This window comes from Cervus elaphus, chromosome 26, assembly GCF_910594005.1.
Source record: "Cervus elaphus chromosome 26, mCerEla1.1, whole genome shotgun sequence".
Classification (NCBI taxonomy): Eukaryota; Metazoa; Chordata; class Mammalia; order Artiodactyla; family Cervidae; genus Cervus; species Cervus elaphus.
In genome coordinates this window covers 41,805,176-41,830,130 of record NC_057840.1, presented here as the reverse complement: position 1 = coordinate 41,830,130, position 24,955 = coordinate 41,805,176, and the positions used below count along the sequence as shown (strand labels likewise).

Sequence of the window (24,955 nt, the reverse complement as noted above, 5' to 3'; positions counted from 1 at the left end):
TTTAGGTAAATACCTTAGCTCCTGCTCTGGGGTCCACATAGACTCCAGCTCACAGCTGTCTATATGCTGCCCAAAACCTAAGTCACACATCAACATGTTACTCCTCTGGGCGACCATCCTCTTTCACAGTCTTTTCTGGAGGTTTTAAACAACCTTCAGTGATTGCAACATCTGAGCAATCCTCACCCAAGATAATTTGAGTTTGTCCCAAGATATTTTTAGCTGAGAGGTTTATATGCAGAATAACCAGAACAAGTTCCACCCTCCACAGGAACTAATCCTTCCTGTGGATTCCTTAATACCCCCTGGCACAAGAACAACCTCAAACATAGGAACCTGAGTGTGGCATCATGGCTATGACACACATTCACAGATTTACAGCTTAAGGAACTCAAAGAAGCACGATGGGATAGCAATGTCACCCCACTCCAGGATTCTTGCCTGGAGAATCCCATGGACAGAGGAGCCTGACGGGCCACGGTCCACCAGGTGGCAAAGAGTTGGACACGACTGAGCACGCACACACACACCTACCAGTGGATTGTGGAGTCAGTGTTGGGATTGGAACGGCCGCTCAGCCACCTCCTAGCTGTCTGACCTCCAGCAAGCCACTCAGACCCCTAAACCCAGGCTTCCTCATCTGAAGACCCGGAGAAGCAATGCAAATCCAGGAGATGGCTACCAGGATGAGATCGCGTTTACATTTCAAAAAGCTCCTAACCCAACGCTTAGACAGAGCAGACGCTCCGTAAGATAAAAAGGTTCTCGGGAATTGCTATGAACCCTGCTGAAAACCGTCAAGACAACGTTCAGGTAAAAACAACTCACCTGGTCTCGAAGGGGGTCTCACCGGCGCGCGTGAGAACGGGTTCCGGAACCTGGAGTTCATCATCCGCTGGCGCAAGGAGAGCATCGGGGTGGTGGGGGCGGACGGGGCGGGCGCGCGCGTGGTGACCTGCGGCAGTGGGGGGGTGCCCACCGTGGGACTCGGGGTGGCGGCGGGGCTGCGAGCCGGGTGTCTGGGCGGAAGGTGCGAGGCTCTCGGGGAGCTGCCAGGAGGTGGAGAAAGAGGCCGCTTCACCGGGGTGGCGTTCTCCTCCTGCGGGGAGCCTACCCTGGGGGGCGCCAGCACGATGGCTGGCTCCGTCTCCCCCTTAGCGAGGGTCCCGTCCACGTGTTTGCCGCCCCTGGGGCTGAAGGAGGAGGGCCACTTCGGAGCAGAGGAAGACTGCGGATCCTTGTCCTTTCCTCCCTTAAAGAACATCACGTCTTCATTCTCCTCCTCGGCTGACACCGACTGCTGCGATTTGGACGGCAGCGTCTCCTTTTTGATTGGCGAGGCCTGGGACGCCCCGTCCTTCCTCCCCGCCCACTGGGGCCCTGCTCTGCCCGGGACCCTGGTGCGGGCGTGGGGATGCAGGCTGCCGGGCCTGCCTGCGGGCCTGCGGAGGTGACCATCGCCCGCGCTTCCTGCCTGAGCCTCCACCTGGCGGTGCTTGGGAAGGGACGGGGTGGCATCCTTGGCACCTGCCGAGTACGCGGGCGCCCGGACGCCCCCGGTCTCCGCTTCTGCGCTGTCGTCGTCCAGATTCTGGGGAGACGCCGCGCGGGAGGACTGTCCGCCTCTGGACGAGTAAGAGTCTGAGAAGGAGGCGCTTTCCTGCGACGTGGGGCGCAGCCGGCCGGCCTCGGAGGGGAACACAGGCTGGGGTCTGAAAGGCGGACGCCCCACTTCCTTGCTCCGTGGGCCGTGGGGCTGTGGCTGGGACGCCGGGACCGGCGACTTTTCCAGAGCAGCGGACCCAGCACCCATCCTTGTGGGCCCCGGGTGGTGCGGGAACCGTGGCACAGGTGGCCGGCCACCCAGCTGCATTTTGGAAGACCCGCCCTCCTGCGTATCCTGAGCCTTAGAGGACAGAGGTTTGGCCTGAGGGGGCACCCCGGCCCAAGTGCCCGCGGATTTGGGGTTCTCTGGGAGGGGCTCCTTCCGCTGCAGGCTCGCCCCTCTCTGGGGGCCTCTTCTCAGATGGTCCCCGCCCGGGGAGGCAGGCTGCCTGGAGGAGGAAGACACGTGGTCGTTCACCACGGTGGCAGGAAGTGGCTTTTCGTCTTCCGCCTCCTCTTCGCTGTCTTCTTGGCCTGCGGGGCCGCGCCGATGGTCAGAAGCTGGGTGAGAATCCACCCAGGGGTGAACCCGGGGGGACGCGGTGGATGGAGGGGAGCTGGAGGGGTGAAACCGGGGTCCCCGGCCGTTGCCAAACCTGTGTGGATATCTGCCGTGGGCAGCGAAGGGCCTGTTTCTGAGCGAACTCAAGTGTCCAGAGACTGGCGGGCCTGCGGGCAGCCGGGACCTAAACGTTGGGGCAGTGGCTGCAGCCGGCCTCCCTCCCTCTTCCGCATCACTCTCACCATCGCCATCGGAGTCACCTGCTCCTTCAGAGGCCTGTGTCCTCGAGGAGGGACGGGAGGAGGCCGCGGACGGCCGGGTGGACCCTGACGGCGCGTTGGACCTGGCGGCCGGCACGTCCTGACCCGCCTTCCAGCCCCGGGAGAGCGGAGACCCGGGCTGTGGTTCGGTGATCAGGAGCCGAGATGACCCCCCAGGAGATGGAGAAAGTCTCGAGGGTGGGGCTGAGGCCCTGGAACCTTCCTCCCTATCCTCGGAGTGGGGCGCCCTCCGGGCGGGCAGGGCTGGTCTCGTGCCATGGTGCGCCGCGCTTCGGTCGCGCAGGGCGCTCCAGGCCGGGTGGCGGCCGGACGACAGGGCGGGCCGAGCGTGCGCCGCGCTCTTGCCCGGCAGGTGTTCCGACAGGGCGTCCTTGGGGTGCGGGGAGCGCGCAGGGGTTTCCTCCTCCTCTAGACCCACTGAGTCATTATCAGTAGAGCTGGAAGGCCGGCTGGTGGAGGGTCCCCCTGAAAGGCGGTGAGCGCTGCTCTCGGGGGGTGCACGGGAGGCAGCAGAAGATGCGGAAGGGGGCGCCCCCGGACGAGGGTGGGAGGTGGGCGAGGAGCCGCGCTGGTCCACGCCTTCCTTTCGCGGCAGCACGGGCGCGCGGGCCCTCACTGGAGTCCTCCCAGCGGCAAGGACCGGGTGGACAGGTCTACTTGGTGGCCTGTGCTGGGACTTCTGGCCTTGGGTCTCCGGGGGCGAGGTTGGTGGGTCCCCGCGGGAATCCGGCTCCTCTTCGTCGGTGATTTCTGTGGACTGAAGACCCGAATCTCCGCTCTTCCTGGGGGGAAGCTGGGCTTTTCTGAGCAGTCCACCGTTAGCCAATATTTTGTTCTTCAAGTCGAGAAGCGGGCTCTTGACATTTCTCCCTTGGGGAGAAACAGGCAAGTGAGTATGTTTTGAGGGAGCTGGCGCTTTAGGAGATGAGGAAGGCGCAGGCTTTTCAGGTTTGTGCTGATCTTCCGTGTCTGTTTTCTGTTGAACGTCAGACTCACTGGTAGCGGCTGTAACAGATTTTAAAGAATTTGCTGTCAAAGAAACAATTTGAAAGATGGACAATGAAAAATGACTAAGATGGCAGTATGGAGGTGCCGAACACTAGTAATAAAACTGATGACTTCTCCTCCTTTAGACACTGGACATTATTTTCTCAATTATAGCAATCTCCTTTAAAGTTCTAGTTTGCTTTAAGCAATATAGTCCTTATATTGCCCTGCTCTTTTCCAGGGGATCTTCCCAACCTAGGGATCAAACCCAGGTGTCCCATATTGCAGGAAGATTCTTTACAGTCTGAGCCAGGAGGGAAGCCCTGATAACTTTTAAAGTTCCATTTTGCTTTAAGCAGTGTAGTCCTAGAGAATATGTGTGCTGAGTTTCTATAAATTGAATCGGGCTATGCCACAGCTTATTTGAAGGAATTCTGAAATGAGTGCTTTGAAGTAATCCATTGAGTTCATTAGTACAAAATCTTATATAGAATTTTCTTAATATAACTGTCAAGATATTACAAATGCAGTATAGCTGTTCCTTACAGTGTAGGCAAGAAATACACATAAGCCTGGCACAGAATGTTCAGCAATCTGTACTTAAAGATGTGTTGTGTGTAATTTGCAAATAAGTGGAGTGAGTTACACATTTGTCATTTTTGAGGCATTACAAAGACTTCTCTATTCCTCATAACATGTCCTTACTTGCTTTTTTATGGCTTAAAATCCCTTTAATGATGGATACATTTGTAATCCCACAATAAAGCCTAAAATAAAAAGACCCTTGGGATAGGCAAAACATTATATTATGTGTACCCTACAATTTACTCTTTCTGGAGAGCAGGGTTGAATCAAAGAAAGGATGCTGTCAGGGGAGAAGGATTTATTATAGCACTGGGGGATCCAGAGAGAGCAAACTTCATTTATTTCAGCTTTTTGAAGCTAGAACTGCAGTAGACTGGATCCTCACAGCATATAATGAAGGAGAAAGCTACCAACATCTGTTGCAAACTCAGAGAAGCAGGAAGGAAAATACAGCCCACTCCAGTTTTGGACTTTATTGACCTGCTGGGTTTTGATACTGAACAGATAAACAAGATAACTGAAATTCTTCTGGGTACCGCTGCACTCCAAAACCATGGAATACAAACTATAAAAATTTTATGTGCTATTTATTCACTGAAATGGGACCAACTAAAAATGTCCCATTATGCCTGTAAAATGTTCTTCCCCTGTCATCATAAACCCCAAATTACACAATGATATAAGATTAATCATGGATGAATACATTAATCACATAATATGTAATTAATATCATAATAATCATTAATGTCATTAGCAATCAATATCATTTTAGGGTTTGGGGAGACCAGTTTCTGAAGGGACCACAGAAATATTTTAGATGTCAGAATGGCACTTTAACCTCACAATTCATCACCAGAGCGGTTCTAAACCCATGAGCATGATTCAGAATAACACACCAGAATTAGGAATGAAGAGAGAGAGAAAGAGAGTCACAAACACATCATGCTTACTTGGTGGCAGAGCAACAATGAAGGCTTTGGAATGAGGCCCCAGTCCTCTCCTATTGGCGGCCCGGATTTTGAAAAGGTATCGTTCCCCAGGCTGCAGACCTTCTACCCGGGCAGACGTCGTCTCTCCAGAGTAGGTGAGGGACTTCGCTCCAAATGGTTTGAGAGCCGGGGCGTATGAAAGAATGTACTCTGAAATGATTTGGCAGACGGTTGGAAGGAGGAAACTGAAAACAGTCCTGTGTCCAGCAGACAGACTGTACGGGCAGGATGAATTAGAATGCGCATTACTAAAATTAATACTCTAGCTATGCATGCCAAGTCAGCAGCTGGAGCATAAAGACACAGTAGGAGGTGAACCGGCGACTCAATCGGGCCCCCAGACCGTCAATCAGCTGGCAATTTTCCATTTACTGCAAACTCAGCATATGGACCCCAGGAGGCCAGTCTTCATACAACGTACCAAAAATATTTACACTGTTTGGGTTTTTTCCTCATTGTGTTTATTTACTAATTTACCAGGACAGAATATAGCTAGAATAGAAGAAATCAGGGTGGGGAAAAAGAAAGACAACGTCTAGGAACTGATTCTGAATAGCTGCTGACACCTCTAAGAGTTCCATTTTATGAATCAGGGCTGTTTGTATTTGTACATTAAGCCAGATAAATTCCATATTTGAAATATAATTTCACTTTTGTAGGAATTAGGAAAGTTCTTAATATATTCAGGAAAGGATTTTTCAGTTTTTAAAACTGTAAGGACAAGTTGCTGAGTCAGACATAGTACTTAGGTGGTGTTTAATGTTTCCCTATATCTACAAACATATTATGCCTTGGGCTTTGAAAATCACAGCAAATTCAGTCCAAAAAACTAATATATCTCTGCACTTATGTGGAAATACTGCAACATAAGGAAGCCATGTTTTGAAGTCATCCATTCCAAGGCTTCAGTACCATGGTTGAATGGCATCACTGACTCAATGGACATGAGTTTGAGCAAACTCAGGGAGATAGTGAAAGACAGGGAAGCCTGGCGTGCTGCAGTCCATGGGGTCGCAAAGAATCAGACACAACTTAGCAACTGAACAACAACAAGGTTTTGAGGCATACTTTTCATTCTCAACTAAAAACTGTGATGAATATTTTCCTGCCAGTAATTCAAGATTTATAACTTACTGAGTTAATGTGAGTAGGAGCTAACCAACGGGGGGAAAAAATGAATTACAAAATAACCATGTAACCATCATACTTCTTAGGGAAGCATGGATGGTCTTTCCTTTTACCCTAAGCTCTAATCTTTAAAAAGTACATTAGTTAAAAAACTTTCATCCAAAAATCCTTTTCAGCATTTGTCTGAAAAAAATAAATAAATAAATAAACCAGCATTCTTTTCTTGTTGAAAATGAACTAACTAGTCATTTGTAGTGGTCAAAAGTAAGAATTTAAAAAACCCACTGTCTAGAAAATTCTGTAATTCAGATTGTTTTTATGGATTCAATTCATCTGGAAAAAATTTGACTATGTCAAAGTATATTCTTTTATTATGTTTTCTTTTTCTCAGATGTAAAAAAATGCCCCAGGATAATTGTGAATTTACAATTCCACCACTATACCTTTAGGTTAGTGAGGTACATGAGTTCTTTTGGACATAAAAACTCAGTAGCTATTACTACTTCTGGCAATATTTAATTGACTACCAGGGAGTTTCTTTTGCCAAAGAGCTATAAATGTAAAGTAAGATGTGGGAATGGGGGAAAAAAGTAAGTAGCTTGGTAATAAGGTCACCAAGGAACAATTGTTGACTTTTTTTAATAACTAAAAATAGTAGTCAGCTAAAATATGTTTTTATTCAGGTTTCAGAAGTCTTTTCAGCATCATGATAATAATACAGAAGCCAATGTTCAAATTGTCATAAAAGAAATGATTAAAACGGGCCAACTATTTCTTCATTTGTTTCTGATGTATTCCAACAAAAAAAATGAGCAAGAATAGTACAATATATTATTTAAAAACCCAGAAAGAAAGCATTGCATTTTAAAAAACACTTTCTTCTACCTTCTGTAATTTTTACTGTCTCATGAAAAGATATCCTTATAGATTAGCAAAAGTACGGTTGAATACAAAAGAGAACCATCCATTTTCTTTAATTAAGAAATTCTCAAAGGAGATCAGTGATAATTTGCTGAATTTCCTTCAGCTTACACAAACTTTGCATATTAAAGTTTTCTTCCAAAATCAAGCGACAATAAAAAGTACCCTTAGAGTACATTTGTATAGCCGGACCCTAACCCTCAATTGTCATTTAATTGCAAAGTCATGTCTGACTCTTTGTGACCCCATGGACTGTAGTCCACCAGGCTTCTCTGTCCATGGGATTTCCCAGGCAAGAATACTAGAGTGGGGTGCCACTTCCTTCTTCAGAGGATCTTCCTGACCCAGGGACTGAACACACATCTGCTGCATTGGCAGGCAGGTTCTTTATTGCCGAGTCACCTGGGAAGCCTGATTCTTAATACCGCTCTTTTAAATGTCTCCAAGTAGATTTCCGACAGGTTTCTGAATGTTTGGACATTAAAAAGAAATCATTTGTGCTTTTGTTTAATGTTCTCAACAGACTATTTTAAAATTTATCTAGTTGTGACTATTTTACTCTATTTTCATTTTTTTTAATCTACAGTATTTTTTTTCCTGTTTTAAGGTCATTTTTTTCTTCAAATCCAAAATGCAATTGTTCAAAATGTTGACAAATAGGGAAAAAAATCTATATCACATTTTAATTTTCAAGGAGAAAGGGGCAACTGAGGAGGAGGTGGTTGGATGGCATCACAGACTCAATGGATATGAATTTGAGCAAACTCCAGGAGATGGTGAAGGACGGGGAAGCCTGGCGTGCTGCAGTCCATGGGGCTGCAAAGAGTCAGACACCACTGAGTGACTGAACAATAACAACAAATATTTGTAGCCCATTCAAGACATTTATCACCCCATGGGGTTCCTGCTCAGCCTGACCTGCCATAATCTTAACTGGCACAATGAAAAGATCCATAGAATGAAAAACAAGGTGTCACTTTGTTTGGTTAAAGGTTATGATGTCACATCCATACAATTAACAACAGCCCTCTTGATAGTAGCATCAGAATCCCTGCATACAGGGGGCGATGGAAAATCATCTGCATGATGACCCCGATCTGACTGACAGTGAAAACCCTGCTGAAACATCCTTGTCCACTGGGTTGGCATTCCAAATCCTTAGGTTACCTCCCTGTTGCTTTTGCAGTCGCCAAGCCTGCGATTAGACCCAGTGTTTATCAGAGTCAACGCACACAGTTCCCTTTGGGTATTTCACACCCATGTGGGCCTTATACTCTCAGTCATGAGGTTCCTACCTTTCACTTTCCCCTCGGTCTCAGGCAGAGCATCCCAGGCTACAGTGACAGTTGTAGGCTTGCCATTGACTGGCCAGACGTTTAAATTTTCAGGAGCTGTCATAGGAGCTATGAAAGGACAAAAATCCAAGGTTTAAAAAGGCCCTTATGGGTGTTCTAAAAGTAAATGACACATGGTCCCTACATACACATGTTTCATTGCAGAGCTACTGTGTTCATTTTTATTATACATGAGAGAAAATTCTCCACTTGCTCTTTGTGTATTTAGCAGTTTATGTCAGCTTTACCAACTCATAGAGTGAGGAGTTAGACACACATCGGGAAATGCTTTTAGGAATTCAGAATTTCTCTCGTTGCCGAATACTGAAATATACAAAGAAGAGTACAATCCAGTTCCAACTTCCTCTGGATAAAATTTTGGGTTTTTTTTTTTTCTGGACAAAGTTTTTAAAGACACAGTTTAAAAGAAAATATTTGTGGCCTTGAATATAGAACAAATTTCTCCCCCAGAATCAAGCACAACTTGAGTCTTAAGAAAGGAAGTCTCTCCAATACTCTGGAACCGTGTGTTTGTCACACAGGGGCGTTCACACAGACAGCGGGAATTTATGAAGGTTCCACGTGGTTCTAATGCACTCCACATGTCAGAAAAACATGCTCAGGAAAATAGCCAGTAAAGGCTAAAGCGTGGACCCAAGGAAGCTTCTCACAAGATTTAGGGGTAATGCTACTTTGAAAAATGCCTCTCCTGGCCATTATCACTATGGCTCCCTGAAGTGTCTTTAAATCTCCTTTTAGGGGTAATTCCCAAGTTGCAAGTCCAAAGCCATTCTGAATACAGACCAGACTCCGGTGTTCTCTGGAAGACAGATGTACTCCACCTGCCGTCTCGTTCACCCTGGGAAATGCGGACTGCAAATTCATACATGGTGTCTGGAATCAGGTTCTCAACCAGCACGCGTCTGTTGGAGACCTGCTTGTAATCCCATCTCGCCAACTCCCCCTTTTCTCGGTAGCGCACGGTGTACTGTCTGTAAGAAAATGCAAAGCACCACACACCCAGCTGACCGGCGCTCTGCAGGTGGACACTGGCGTCCTTGGTGTTTTCCCTTCCCCACAAGTGATGCCTTCTGGAGGTAAGTGGTGAAATCAAGAAGAGGAAGTTCTAAACTTGTGGTTTTGTTATTAGTTCAAAAGTAAGTTCCAAGGAGATGTGTCTAAAGTAGCCCAAGAAAGACAGTTTAGTGTCTTTTCAAGACCGAAACATTTTATTGCTCAAAAGATCAAGCAGAGATTAAAAGGGAGGAATAAGGGGGGACTCTTTTTATGAGGCAAGTGCCTTATTAGGGGTGTGGGGGGGATGGGGGTGTGTGTGTGTACGTGATGTATGTGTGTGTTGGTGTATATGTGTGTGTGTGTACATATGTGTGGGGTGTGGGGGGTGTGTACGAGTGGGTGTGTGTGTACATGGTGTGTGTGTTGTGTGTGTGTGTGTACACATGTGTCTCTGTGTGGTGTGTGTATGTGGTATGTGTGTACATGGTGTGTGTGTGTGTACATGGTATCTGTGTGTGTGTGTGGTGTGTGTACATAGTGTGTATGTACGTGGGGTGTGTGTATGTACGTGGGGTGTGTGTGTGTACATGTGTGTCTCTGTGTGGTGTGTGTGTATGTGATGTGTGTGTGTACATGGTATCTGTGTATGTGGTGTGTGTACATGGTGTGTGTACATGGTGTGTGTGTGGTATGTGTGTCTGTATGTGATGTGTGTGTGTACATGTGTGTCTCTGGTGTGTGTGTGTACATGGTGTGTGTGTGTATACATGGTATCTGTGTATGTGGTGTGTGTGTACATGATGTGTATGTATGTGGGTGTGTGTGTGTACATGGTATCTGTGTGTGTGGTGTGTGTGTACGTGGTGTATGTGTGTGTGTGTAGTATGTGTGTACATGATGTGTGTGTACATGTGTGTCTCTGTGTGGTGTGTGTGTGTACATGGTGTGTGTGTGTACATGGTATCTGTGTGTATGTAGTATGTGTGTACATGGTGTGTGTGTGTGTACATGGGGTGTGTGTGTGTGTGTGATGTGTGTGTGTACACATGTGTCTCTGTGTGGTGTGTGTGTATGTGGTGTGTGTGTGTGTAGTATGTGTGTATGTGGTGTGTGTGTGTACATGGTATCTGTGTGTGTGTCATGTGTGTGTGTGGTGTGTGTGTGTATGTGGGGGGTGCATGTGTGTGTATGTGGCAGGGGTGTGTGTGTGTACCTGGTGTGGAATGGGCAATATTAAGAACCAGATCCAGCCCAAAGCACCTTGGCTCTCCAGAAAAGAAAGACAAGACTCACTAGGTACTAAAGCAGGCATGTTTTCTTTGAGTTCTGTAAGGAAAGGCAGCCTGTGGTTCTGAGTAGACTTATTACCGTGAGATGGAATAAAAGTGCACCACAAACAGAGCAGGAGAGAGCAGCTTACACAAGGAACTCTGCTGTGTGATTATCAGGCAGAGGAGTACATGTGACCCAACACAGTCATATCTGTCAGTCCGAGGCAGAAGACACCCTCAACACTCGACGTTACAAGTTACAAACACCATTTATTATTGTTCAGTCGCTCAGTCGTGTCGGACACTTTGCAACCCCGTGGACTGCAGACCACCAGGCTTCCCTGTCCTTCACTGTCTCCTGGAGCTTGCTCAAATTCATGTCCATTGAGTCGCTTTTCTCAGAAGTTTTCTTTGTGACCACCTTAGAGTAGACGGCATTTGATGCCTAAACGGTGTGCTACTCGTTATGATATTTCATTAGTTAGGATAAGACTATTGTGTCTGACTCTTTGCGACCCCATGGACTATACAGTCCATGGAATTCTCCAGGCCAGAATACTAGAGTGGGCAGCCTTTTCCTCCGGGGGATCTTCCCAACCCAGGGATTGAACCCAGGTCTCCCGCATTGCAGGCAGATTCTTTACCAGTTGAGCTACCAGGGAAGCCCTCAGTTGCAGACACAGCTCACCAATTAGCAGTAAGAGTTCTACCAAGAAAACTCAAGTCTTCTTTTGTTTTTCATCAGGATGTTGGAAATCAAAATCCGTGTTGATCAGGAACATTTCCTGCTGGGAGAGGCCCTATGGCTTGGGAGAGAACCACTATGCATCTTCTGAGGTCTCTGACAAGAAGCAGATGTCTTTTTTTACTAGCAGTGACAGAAGCTCTAGCTAGTACAAATAATATATAATATATATATAAAATGTAGAATAACATCTATATACCATATATATATATTTACTCAGCATTATATTCCATTCATTTTCTAAAGTATATTCACTTTTCCTGGTTGCAAATAGGTTAAAAAAATAATATATAATGACTAGACCACCAAGTCTTTGGCTTTCTCTTGACTGTGTACTTTTTCTTGGATGTGTGCTAGTCATTTAATGCACATTTTTATGACTGTTGGTCTACCACTAACTAGAAATGGCATTCACCAGTGGCCACTTTGCTGACAAAGGTCCGTATAGTCACAGCTATGGTTTTTCTGGTAGTCCTGTAGGGATGTGAGAGTTGGGCCATAAAGAAGGCTGAGTGCTGAAGAATTGATGCTTTTGAACAGTGGTGCTAGAGAAGACTTCTGAGAGTCCCTTGGACAGCAAGGAGATCAAAACAGTCAATCCTAATGGAAATTAACCCTGAATATTCATTGGGAGGACTGATGCTGAAGCTGAAACTCCAAATACTTTGGCCACCTAATGAGAAGAGCCGATTCATTAGAAAAGACCCTGAAGCTGGGAAAGACTGAAGGCAGGAGGAGAAGGGGTCGACAGAGGATGAGGTGGTTGGATGGAATCACTGACTCAATGGACACGAGTGTGAGCAAGCTCCAGGAGATGGTGATAGACAGGGAAGTTTGGCATGCTGCAGTCTGTGGGGTCACAAAGAGTTGGACCTGACTTAAGGACTGAACAATAACAGTGACCTTTTTAACACAAAAATTATTTTAACCTCATGATTGGTTTTTCCTCCATTACTATTGCAAATGACTATAAAAACCAGAAGAGCATAACATCATGGGTTAAGACAAAATAAAGCACATTTTGTTACATAGGACAGAAAGCCAGGCAGCGCTTGAAGACCATCTAAAGAGGAGTCACTGTGCGCAAGGCATCAGACACACGCCTACCACTCTACACAAGACCCTTCCTGATGCCACTATCCCCAGATACCGTGAAGACAGTAAGGCTCTTCTTCCTAAGATGGACCCACATCCTCTGTGCATGAACAGAACATTCAAGAGACAAAGCAAAACTGGGGGCAAAGAATGAAACAGAATCTAGGAAAATCCCAGACACAAGATCAGACTATGAACAGATGAGATGTGAGGGCCTGCTGTGTGTCTTAACACATCTGATCTGTGGGCAATGTGTACCACCCACGGAATCAGCTAGATTGTCCCAGAACAGTCTACCCGTCAGCTACAAAAGAGGTTGGCATTCACGTATGTCTGAAAATACAGTCGTTAAAATAAATACATATCTCTTCAGGGCCAGAAAAACCATGTCTCTCATACAGAAAATAAGAGAAAATACAGAGAAAGAAAGAAGGAAAAGTACCTTGATGCAACAACTTTCTTCTGTTTTTCCAAAACAGGATCCACCCAGGCTACCAGCACAGACTGGGACGACATAACCCGGACGTTGATGTCTTCAGGTACGTCCAGTTCATCCTCCTCTTCTGCAATAACAATGGGGCATGTGGAAAGGCTGTCCCTACAATAGGCTCTGCCCTGAGTCCCGCTGGTCCCCAGAGCCTAGTTTTTAAATTGCTTATGCTTGATGTAGATAAATGAATAGGAAGTCAAGCAATTATTTGATTGGTCAATGCAGAAAACCAAAAATCTCCATTCTTCCTCTTCTTAAACACATTCTAAGCTGCCTAACGCAATCAACGTAAGGACAGTCGTGCAAAAGGAGATGCTTTGCCTTGGTCAGAGTTAGTCCAGATCACTCAGAGCTTTCTCAGTATACACTGAGTTTCTGGGAAATTATACTATTTTTACAGGAAGAAAAAGTTTGGGGAAGAAAAGTTCAATTCAGAGCATTTCCTGGGTGATTATGGCATGAAATAAAAAAGTCTAGCTCAACAACTGCACAAATCACATTGAGTTCAGTGTCCTCATAATTTAGAATATATGATTCCAAAGCAGATTAAATATTATATTCAGACAGAAAAGAGAATTCAGTTTGCAAGTTTCCAATGGACTACATTAAAGTCACAAAGTTTATGTGCAATCTGTAACATTGAGACTCACAAGACGTCTTCAGTTTTGCTTTTCTGAGTCTCTTGGAGTTTTGCAATTTTTTCATTTGTTTTGTCTTTTCAACTTTCAGGGATCATGTTTCAAAAGGTTGTGGCTTTTACTACAAGTAGGGGAAGCTGAACTATGTAGCCTTTAGAAAAGTGATACAGGGACTTCTTCTAGAGCAGCAATTAAAGAATTTTTAAAAAGTGAAACATCATACATGTGTCACTTTTCTTATACAATGTATAATTACAGTAATTATCAATATAAGAGTACACCATATAAATATATTATTTAAATCAATTGTGAATTCACGAAGATCATTATGCCATAAGAATTTTTAAAATGTGAAATATCATACATGTGTGACTTTTGTTATACAATGTACAATTACAGTAACTATCAATATAAGAGTATACCATATAAATATATTATTTAAATAAATTGTGAATTCATGAACATCATTATGTCATAGGTTGCCTCTTTAAATTAAGGCATGTGATCAGGTATGTGTAATCTGTTACTGATATAAAAAACATCTGTGAACAGATGTGGAAAAAACTATCCCTAAGTAAGTGACCAATGATCGGGCTATCAGCAAGCCAGTTTTACATTTTTCCTCACTCTTCTCAATGCTATTTTTAGGCAGTTTTAGCCGAAATAAAGTGTGAGGGCATATCTTGTGTGCTGCCCCATCCACACCTACCCTTCTCTCTCTCTTTGTTCCCAGTCTATCACCAAGGGCAATTTATGCATGAATCAGACAGTGCCTGTAAATGGAATAAATGCTTGGGGCTCTCATGACAAATCTGAAGCCATTCAAATATACAGAGGGATAGATTGTATCACAGGAACACTCTAGCCTCTGAGTAGAAAAGAAACACACATTCCTCCAAAATGTGACCAAGTCTGCCCCCCTGCTTCCTCTTATACCCAATAAAATCCATGTACGTCATCACCCGGCCAGCACCATTTGGAAAACAACCAGGCCCTAGACCATGGCTTTACCAGATGCATCCCTGGAGACATACCTGAAATCTTCCGCTTCGTTAGGGCAGCCCTGTAGACTGGCTGACTCTGCCCCCGGGAGTTCATGGACTGCAGAGAGACCACGTACACCGACTCGGAGGCTGCAGACCAACAAGCAAGGGATGAGGTTCTGCCACTGGTTCGCTTGTCGGTGTCCCCTCCCCTTACCTCCTTCCCTTCTCATCTTATTGACATTCTAACTTATTCAGGGCAACTACAGATGAGACCGAGCACCGTAGGAACTAAACTCAAAAAGAACACGATTTTTGCCAGGAAACGTGGAAGTGGTTTTTACCACTTCCTGAAACTTTTGCAACTCCTGAAAAAGTGGGTTTCTATTGCATCAAAGAAAGATGAACAATGTTTAAAAGAAGAAAAGGATAATACATTTTCCCGTGTAATTCCCTAAATATCTTTTTACCTCCAAACAGAGAGGAGGGGATGTCTCTGTTTTTATTTGTCATCAAATAGAGAGGAGAGAGATAGAGAGTAGCAAGTACACCGCGTGGGACGTCTCAGCCCAAGTGGGACGCTGTGCCCTTTGAACTGAAATCCTCAGAACAGTGTCTCTGAAGGTGAGCTAAGAGCAAACAGAGGAGTCTAAACTCATCCTTTATTTCTAGATTGTTCTCTCTCGTTCACCCCCACTCCCACCCCCCCAACTTGTGCATTGGGCCCACTAATATCCAATTTAATCTAAACTTGAAGACATTATTTGGAAATAAACTGCAAGAACTAAAGCCTACAGTTCTCAAGTACTATGGAATCACTGAGTCTGAGACCCAGGTAAAACTCTGGCTATCTTCCAGTTTGAACTTTCTTACTTTACAAATGAGGACATAAAACCACAAAAATGGACTGACTTGCCCGAAGTCACACCCCTAAGAAGGACTCATGCTGCTGCTGCTGCTAAGTCGCTTCAGTCTGACTCTGTGCGACCCCATAGATGGCAGCCCACCAGGCTCCTCCGTCCATGGGATTCTCCAGGCAAGAACACTGGAGTGGGTAAGAAGGACTCGTAATCTTCCCTAAATCCAAAGTTGCTAATACCCAACTCCAGGTTCTATCATCCTTGTTTCCTATAGCAGCCTTGATCAGTTCAAGAATAAAAATGAGGCCACTTGACATACTACACCTGGAGAAGGAAATGGCAACCCACTGCAGTACTCTTGCCTGGAAAATTCCATGGACGGAGGAGCTGGTGGGCTACAGTCCATGGGGTCGCAAAGAGTCGGACATAACTGAGCGCCTTCACTTTCACTTCAATTCTGGCATATTACTAATGTGGATAATTATACCATCAGGTAATATGTCCGCACGTTAATAAGACGGCATGCGTGTGTGCTCCGTCACCCAGTCGTGTCTGACTCTTTGTGACCCCATGGACTGCAGCCCACCAGGCTCCTCTGTCCACGGGATTCTCCAGGCAAGAACACTGGAGTGGGTTGCCGTTCCCTTCTCCAGGGGATCTTCCCAACCCAGGGAACAAACTGGTGTCTCCTTCATTGCAGGCTGATTCTTTACCATCTGAGCCACCTGGGAAGCCCAGAAAGGTTTCCCTAAGATCCTAAAGAAAATGCATAACACTGGTGGCCTGCCTGCCGGAATGGCAAACGTCCGTGTGGCAATGGCAGAATAAACCTCTTGTTTTTACAAACAGTAAACATAAAAGGAGACCCATGTTCAAAAAAAGACTCACACAGAGAGCCCTGTTTATGTAAACTTCTGTAGACTAATCGCATTTCAGCGAAGGAGTAACAGGTGACAAGCTGCGCGGTCTCTATGTATCTATACGTACATCAATTCAGTTCAGTTCAGCCGCTCAGTCGTGTCCGACTCTTTGCGACCCCATGGACTGCAGCACACCTGGCCTCCCTGTCCATCACCAACTCCCAGACTTTACTCAAACTCATGTCCATTGAGTCGTGCATACATAGGGCAGATGAGACTCACACTGCAACCAGAGTACATTATGAGGCTGAGGCTCTCACATCTTATTCTCTCAGAAAATTCTGAAATGTTATGTTTTACAAAAAGGAAGGATCAAGTTTGTAACACTTGGATTCCCAGAACGTTAAATGTCTCAACATTGGAGTCCCTTCAGATCTGTTAATCTCTTGGCACTACTGACAAGCACACCAAACGTCAAAAAAGAAAAATTTTACTGCTCAATTTCACAATCCAGGAATGTGTATAAAGAACTAAATGTGGAAAGTGGTGGCTCATCATTTATCAGGAACCACCAAGAAAAGACCAGTTTCCCACGACGGACTCTTCTGCATGTCTGCAATATAATTGTTAAAGTTCTTGATTTGCTGAATGCCCAGATTCTTGATTTGCTGTGCTCTCCAGGTCAGTGTGGCCTGAGATGATCTCCAGGAAACAGGCGGCACTGCAGTAAACTCTAACACTGGCTCGTGTGTGCTGGGTCTAGTCTCTGTGTGGGTTAAGCATTTTATCTCAGTTCCTCACTTAGTCCCGACAAAGCCCCAGGAGGAAGCTACTCTCATCGTCTCCTTTTCATGGATGAGGAGCCAGCTCAGTGGGGTGAGATGACCCCAAGGACATGGCCCAAATGCTAGGCTGGTCTCAGACAAGCCCTGGGCTCTTACTAACATAGTTGAGAAGGGGCAGAGAGCCCAGAGCCCACGGGACACTGACCCTGGGCTGAGAAAGCACCTGACAGCTGGTCATGCCGCAGTTCACCCTTTTTAATAGAAATATCATAAAGACCCAGTGGTATACAAGCACACTTCTTCCCATGCTCCTTTATCATTGAATAGAGTAGCAACAAAATTTCCAAAATGAGCGCAGCATCACCATCCAAGGGACCCCTGGGACCCCAGGTCCCACCGACTCCCCTCACTTCCTGACCTCAGTGTGACGTGGCAGAAACTGACTCCTGAAGGTCAGTGGAGACATCCTGAAGGACTCCAAAGGCTCGTTCCTCTTTACTGTCCGGCTCCCACCTCCTCTGGGCTGCCTACCTCCTCCCGCTCCGTATTCCCACCACCCCCAGGGGGCTCCTCTGACGACAAGATTCAACATCGGTGGCGCCTCCCGGAGGCCAGAGAGCCGCCTGCCCCCGACACTTCTCTGTCCCCTGCAGCCGCTTTCACAACAGTGATCTCTACGCACTCTGGGTACCATCTGCCCCGTAGAGGACTGCGGGGAGGCCATGCCAGGATGCTGCCTGACTTAGAAGATGCCCAAGAAGATGTGTTTGATGAATGACTCCAAGGGCAGGGTTTCTGCTGACGGGACCACAGGCCCATTTTTCTCCAAGTTTCCTTAAGGTTTGGCCATTCCCTGCAGTACCACGCTTTCCGTGGTATCTCCGTTACCAGTGGAATTAAAATCCTGCACAGGATAAAATAAGGAGACCGGCGTCCTCGAACACAGCAGGCCACTCCAACGTCCCCGGGAATTCACATTGCCCCATCCTCCCGGACAGGGTGAGCTAGTGTCCAGTGAGACCTCCTCCTATGTGGTCATGTAGATCTTCACGATGGCAAATCCAACACTTTTTATTTGGTGAACATTCCAAAACTAGCGGGTGGAGTCCTGAGCTGTCTGTTCAGGCTGGGATTGGGGCCTACCCCTCACCTCAGTGCCAACATTTGCTCAAGTTCAGGAAGCAAAAAAAAAAAAAAACATCCTTCTGCTATGCTCAGGCGAGCCAGGGCTTCACTACTAAGGATACAAAAAGTGAACAGAACCAGTCAGATGAAAAACTCGTGGACACCAGAGGACACTTGAATGTGTGGTGTCTAGGAAAGAACTCCGGGCAGTGAAAACTCTCCACTGGCACAGTGCTCCCCTGCAGTGTCAGAAACGCAAAGATGGGGACTCGGCTCTTATGCTGATGTTCTGGGAAGAATTTGGCCTGACTCCCCGAAACCGCCACGTAACCAGCACAGCACAACCACTCAGGGCTGGGGGTAGGCCCCGGAATGGATGGATGAATGAATGAGGTGTCAAGCCTCTAGCTCTGGGTCTTGCTGCTAATACTGAAGCCAGCCTTCACAAAACATGGACCACTCAGATTTCTCCAGTCTCTCCCGTAATCCCTAGTGGTTTCATGTGGCTTTGGAGCAGACAGATGCTGGAAAAAGCCTGGCATCTAGTTTGAGGCTTCGATGCCATGCCCGGCTCATGGCTGCCTGTGCCATCACGTGGAGACCCAGTAAAGCCCGTAGGATGCCAGGCCGATCCTGCCCTAGGAATGCCCAACTGACTTTTCCAATAGCAGGTGTCTGAGCGGAGCAGTAAGGTAACTTCCGAGGATCTTTCGGGGAGGAAATCCAGCCCGGCCTCCCGCTCAGCGCCTCCAGCAGCTCAAACCTGCCTTGGTCAGTCTCCGGCCCCTCATTGCGTGTGCTGGGAGCTGGGCCACAACTGCGTCATGATGAGACCCCAGTACTCCCCTGGAGTCTCAGCAGGACCCAGTAAAATCACATCCTCTTCCTCGCCTGAGCACTGATTCAGTTAGGAAGGGAACAAGACTAAGCAGGGGGGGGCCACAGTACCTCTTGCTGGGACACTCCAAGCTGGAGAGCTTGGGGCAGGTGCACTTTCTGATACCAAACCCCAGAGGCAGACGGACCTCATGTCTCCAGCAACCCTGGGCCCCCCATGACTCGGGCACAGAGAAGAGGAACAGACTGTGTGCTCTGCAACTCGGCTTCCCCTACAGGACGCGGAAGGAAGGACCCAGCCACGCTTACCCAGTGCCTCCTGCCAAATTCGTCATGTAGATAGGGGGGCGTAAAGGAAGGCAGGAAAGCACCAGTGTTCTAGGAGTGCTGCAGGGTGTCCACCCCCAAGGGATGCCAGGACCAAGGGATCATCGCTGCCCCACCTCGGAGCATGGCCCGTGTCCACTCTCCAGGCCTGTTGATGAGCAAGGCAAGCAGGCCTCGAACCAAGCAACCAAGCTCATAACCTCTCCCGGCAAATGTTCCTTCAGCCTCCACGGCCGATGCTTCGATGCCTCCTTCACCCAGTGAGAGTTTGCAAAGAGGAAGAGGAGCAGGTGTGGTCCACAGACTCCATCAGCTGCCACCACACTTCATCTCGATGGGACCCAAGGTCCAGTGCCCCAGGATCTACAATGAAGCTTAAAAAGCTAAACGATGGGACTTCCCTGGCGACTGGGTGGTAAAGAATCTGCCTGCCAATGCAGGAGACATGGGTTTGATCCCTGATCTCTAGGAAGATCCCACAGGCCTCAGAGCAACTAAGCCCGTAGGCCACAACTATTAAGTCTGAGCTCTAGAGTCCACACGCCACAACTACTGAAGCCCACACACCCTAGAGCCCATGCTCCGCAACAAGAGAAGACGCTGCAAGGAGAAGCCCGTGCACTGCAACGAGAGAGGAGCCCCCGCTCGCCACAACTAGAGAAAAGCCCACACAGCGATGATGACCCAGCACAGTCAAAAATAAACAAATGAAATTATATTTTAAAAAAGCTAAACGATGAAATCAGAGCCAAGATGGGAAAAGCATTAGGCTCACCACCACCAACCGCCCCCGACCCCCCGCACATCCAGAAAACTGACCCACATTATGGCATCAGCACAACCCCAGTTGGGAAGCCGCTGATGGGCACTTGTTGGGCGGCCTTGTCCCACCACTAATGGAAGGTAAAAAGGATGGAGGCATGGAGGGAGGACAGAACAAACAGTGAATTTCTGAAAAACTGTAACACCTGGAAAATGAACATCCTAGCCGAAAGACCACGTTCTGTTCAACGGAGCTTCAAAATCTAAAAATGATCGCCAAGATCATTAAGACATCGAACGACAATGAACATGAAACTCACCTAGCTTTTTGATTTCATGCGTTCGCTCATCTCTCGTCAGTGGCACGTAATTCATCTTCCGGCCACTTTCTCCGTAGCCCAGAAGGAAGCCCCGGGATCGGCGTGGACTCTTGGCTCCAGACAGGCGCGGTGCCTTCCACGCCACGGACAGCCGGTCGTCAGATGAGCGGACTCGGACCCGCAAGGGCTTGTTGGGCACGTCCTTTTCTTAAAGAGGACACGACACAAGACCATTAAACAGCAAACCCCGGAGCTCCCAACAGAGGAGGGAAAAGCGTGCCCAAAGGTGGAGCCACAACAATTAGCAGCTGGGCTTAAAACACCCACTTTGGGTAACCAGTTCTAGTAAGAACATTCTTCCCCCAAGGGTATCGACACTCAGTGTCCACCCCTCACAGGAGGCTGAGAGGTCTCAAGGATTTAAAGTGAAAACATACCATGTGTGAGACTGCCAGCCAGCAATCCTGGATGCTTTACAATGTTCCTTTTCATTTATTTCCTCTCGCCCCCTTAAAGCCAAAAACTCTCTATCCCCTGGTGAAAGCAAAGGGTCAGCGTAAAATATAGCAAACACACTTTCATGCTATTTTTAACTGTCCCCCTGGAAGCTTTTCCACTATAAGTTTGAAAAAAGGACTGGGCTTTCCTTGTCTTTATGGTGACTCGCTAAGAGCTCGATCCTGCGTTCTGGTTTTGATCTTAATTTCTCCAGCGTGTCCAAGTCGTGGCCCTTCAGGCAAACCCTGCTGCTACGCCCCACATCTACTGTTGCCTTCCTGATAAGTCAGTCCATTTCCAGGACTCTTACTAAGCTGATAAGTCTCAGGAGTCACTCTCATTGTTAACAATCTCAAAGCAAGGCCAATACTTAGTGTTCGAAGTTTTGCTTTTACGTGGATTAAGAGCTGACGATATGTTTGGGAACAAGGGCTACAGACTACGTGATGACTACACTGCCTGTTTCTGACAGCGGGCCACTTTCTAGCCCTTTCAGGGGACCCAGTGACCCAGTGAGTGTCTCTCTGGCTATGTCAGCCAGGTATGTTTCCCAGGCATCCTTCCTCCACTATGTACATCACCCCCATCACCAATTCTAATTTTATCAGACTGGAAAATTCCCACCTAAGTGAATATTTTAACACTAACTAAAACAAAACAAAATGTCATGAGTTAGTGTCAGTTTCAACAGCACAATACTAGCCATTGGAGATGACTATGCCAAGACCTGACTGTGTCTTCGAACCAAAAGGAATATCCTTTTGTATATTAGCTGGAGCTACCTAATCAGTCACTGGGCACCCTCATTCCTAAAGGCTGCTAAGAGAACATCATATTACGGTTCAACAAATATTTTCCCCAATACACAAAATAGTGATTATTGAGATTTTTTTGTTTTTAATCCAATAGCACAGTCAACTAACTATATAAAATTTTGTCTTGCACCCTGGTGACGCAAGTGTAACCACTTTCGCAGGGGTTCTACTAAACTGAACTCAGTGTTATTCCAAGTTCAGAGGTGGGGCTCTCTACTTCAAGAATCTAGCCTCTATAAAAATTAGGGACCACCAAGCAATATGGAAATGACAAATATGCTCATCTCTATAATTGAAAAGAAAAAAATTGTCTAAATGTTTAGTACGAATAGTCCAATTCATTAACAGCACAGTACTGATTCATTGAATGAGTTCTTACATTAATCCTATGAGTTGATTTTTCTTATGAGTCCCAGTGGGGACCTCTTCCTTCATACTCCTAAGAATAGGACGCTCAATGTTTCTAGAAAGATCCAGACTGCCGAGTCTCGTTAAGCACCTGCATTATCTGTGGGTGACTGTGGATTTTCTTCATAAGCCTGTGTCACTGCTGAACAGACCTTGTCCTCGTGGGACTAGGGTAGGAATCATTTTTCAAAAGCCGGTAGTGAAAATATCTGGCAAAAACGACTTACGAGACGGAAAATCTGGACAAGGGGTGGCATGCTTAGTCTTGATGAAACTTTGGTTTGGTTTTTGAAGTCAGCACGTTTTTGGATGACATGCATCAGAACAAAATACACAACCAAGTTTAACTTTTCAGGAATAGTGTTTGCGTCATTTTCAGCTTTATGCAAAGTTATGAAAGAAACTTGACATGAGCCATAGGCAGGGGAACAGAAGTCGAGAGAGGAAATTTTAAAGGAAGCACAAAACTTGGCTTCTTTCTCTTTACATCTTCTGAGTCACGTTTTACTCTGTGTGCCTCCAATATGAACTATCACCACCTACAACACACTGTTTTAGCAGAAGCCCCTCTGAGGAGTGAGCCCACAGCCTCTCCCAGGTGAAGCCCCTGAGGCTGGTGTTTGGTTCCAGAGTGTCCAGCTTTGGGCAGGCAACAGGGCTTTTTTTTTTTAGAAGTCTATAATGTGAAAATGATGTCTGCCTAGAGAACTGACTTATGAAGAGGGTGGCAGGGAGGAAGGAGAAGGTAAGACGTATAGAGAGAGTAGCATGGATGCATATACACTACCATATGTAAAATAGACAGCCAATGGGAATTTGCTATGACTCAGCAAACTCAAACTGGGGCTCTGAGACAACCTAGGGGGTGGGAATGGGCGGCAGGTGGGAGGGAGGTTCTAGAGGGAGGGACATATATAAACCTAGGGCTAATTCATGTTGATGTATGGCACAAATCAAACCAATACTGTAAAGCAATTATCCTTCAATTGAAAATAAATTATTTAAAAATTATGTCTGCCAATCAGTTCAGTTCAGTCGCTCAGTCGTGTCCGACTCTTTGCGACCCCATGAATCGCAGCACGCCAGGCCTCCCTGTCCATCACAAACTCCCGGAGTTTACTCAAACTCATGCCCATCGAGTCGGTGATGCCATCCAGCCATCTCATCCTCTGTCGTCCCCTTCTCCTCCTGCCCCCAATCCCTCCCAGCATCAGGGTCTTTTCCAACGAGTCAACTCTTCGCATGAGGTGGCCAAAGTATTGGAGTTTCAGCTTCAGCCTCAGTCCTTCCAATGAACACCCAGGACTGATCTCCTTTAGGATGGACTGGTTGGATCTCCTTGCAGTCCAAGGGGCTCTCAAGAGTCTTCTCCAACACCACAGTTCAAAAGCATCAATTTTTCGGCACTCAGCTTTCTTCACAGTCCAATTCTCACATCCATACATGACCACTGGAAAAACCATAGCCTTGACCAGACGGACCTTTGTTGGCAAAGTAATGTCTCTGCTTTTTAATATGCTATCTAGGTTGGTCTGCCGGTAATACACGGTATTCATTTTACTCTTAAGAAAAGCTCATACCTCCTCAAGGGACCCTCAGTGATGCGGACGTGAGAAATGACGCCTGCTCAAGCTGCCACAGGCCGTCTGCACTGCTCTTCTTCCCAGCGGGACTGGCAGGCTCCCCTCAACCCCCACGGTGGCCACAGTCTACCTCCCCGGGGCAGCAGGAAATGCGGTGGGTGTCCATGGTGCAGTCACCGATGTGTCCATCGGTGATGGGCTGCCCTCAGCTCTCTTGTCCTAAAGCCCCGGGTGACACAGCCACTCTCCCTGCCACTGCAGAGGCCCGCCCATCAGCCTGGGACTTCTGGGATGATCTCCAGCAACACGGGTAAGTTGACCGAAAACACATGCACGGGTCTAACAAGATTCAGCTAAGAAGTAAATCACTGGGCAGAGGTGGTGTTCCGAGCTCTGTGGCCCGGCCCCCGCCCTGAGGCCCGCCCAGCCATCTACTTTACAGCGGAACTAGCATTGGTGGAGAGCAGGCCTCGCCCCGGGGCCTTGGGGCTTTCCTGGTGGCTCAGACGGTGAAGTATCCACCGACAGTGAAGGAGACCCAGGTTCAATCCCTGGGTCGAGAAGATCCACTGGAAAAGGGAATGGCTACCCACTCCAGGATTCTTACCTGGGGAATTCCATGGACAAAGGAGCCTGGCGGGCTACAGTCCATGGGGTCACAAAGAGTGACTAACACGTCTTCTTCATTTGGGGAATGCGGGGGGCCTATGCTCTAGAACAAATAACTCCTGACACTCAAGAGCAAAATTTTGAACAAGCAGAAAGAAGGAAAAAGACCACTGGGATGTCCTGAAGTGCCGGGGTCCCTGAGGAAGAGGAAGGGGGAGGTTCCAAGAACAAGGGGCTCCGTCCCAGTCGGCACAGGGTTTGGCCTGAGATCCTGACCCAGGCCAGGCCCACTAAATCTCAGCCACACTGCCCAGTGGCAGGGACAGCCGTGGCCCCCTCGGACCGCATGGGCTCCCCCCACAGGCTCCGGGCTGCCGTCCAACCCTCCACACCAGAGTTCCAGAACAAAGCCAGGCCTGCTGGCAAGCTTTGGCAACAGGGCTGAGACCAGCCCTTTGGACCAACCACACTGCCTCTTCTACACAGAACCTCACACTTGGTTACACACTCTCTCGTGGTTCATTTTAACTGTCCT

At 47.2% G+C, this 24,955-nt stretch overlaps 1 protein-coding gene across 1 annotated transcript in view; it reads right to left on the bottom strand.

Annotated features, from left to right (window-relative positions):
* Nucleotides 1-24,955, bottom strand: part of FNDC1 (fibronectin type III domain containing 1) — a 112,033-nt gene that overhangs the window by 41,043 nt on the left and 46,035 nt on the right. Inside the window, exons 5-11 of the mRNA XM_043888618.1 lie at nucleotides 20,508-20,714; nucleotides 14,683-14,781; nucleotides 12,963-13,083; nucleotides 9,197-9,384; nucleotides 8,354-8,461; nucleotides 4,971-5,159; nucleotides 829-3,453 (exon numbers count right to left, since the gene is read on the bottom strand). Of these exons, the coding sequence (XP_043744553.1) occupies nucleotides 829-3,453; nucleotides 4,971-5,159; nucleotides 8,354-8,461; nucleotides 9,197-9,384; nucleotides 12,963-13,083; nucleotides 14,683-14,781; nucleotides 20,508-20,714 (3,537 nt within the window). The remainder of the gene's footprint in view (nucleotides 1-828; nucleotides 3,454-4,970; nucleotides 5,160-8,353; nucleotides 8,462-9,196; nucleotides 9,385-12,962; nucleotides 13,084-14,682; nucleotides 14,782-20,507; nucleotides 20,715-24,955) is intronic.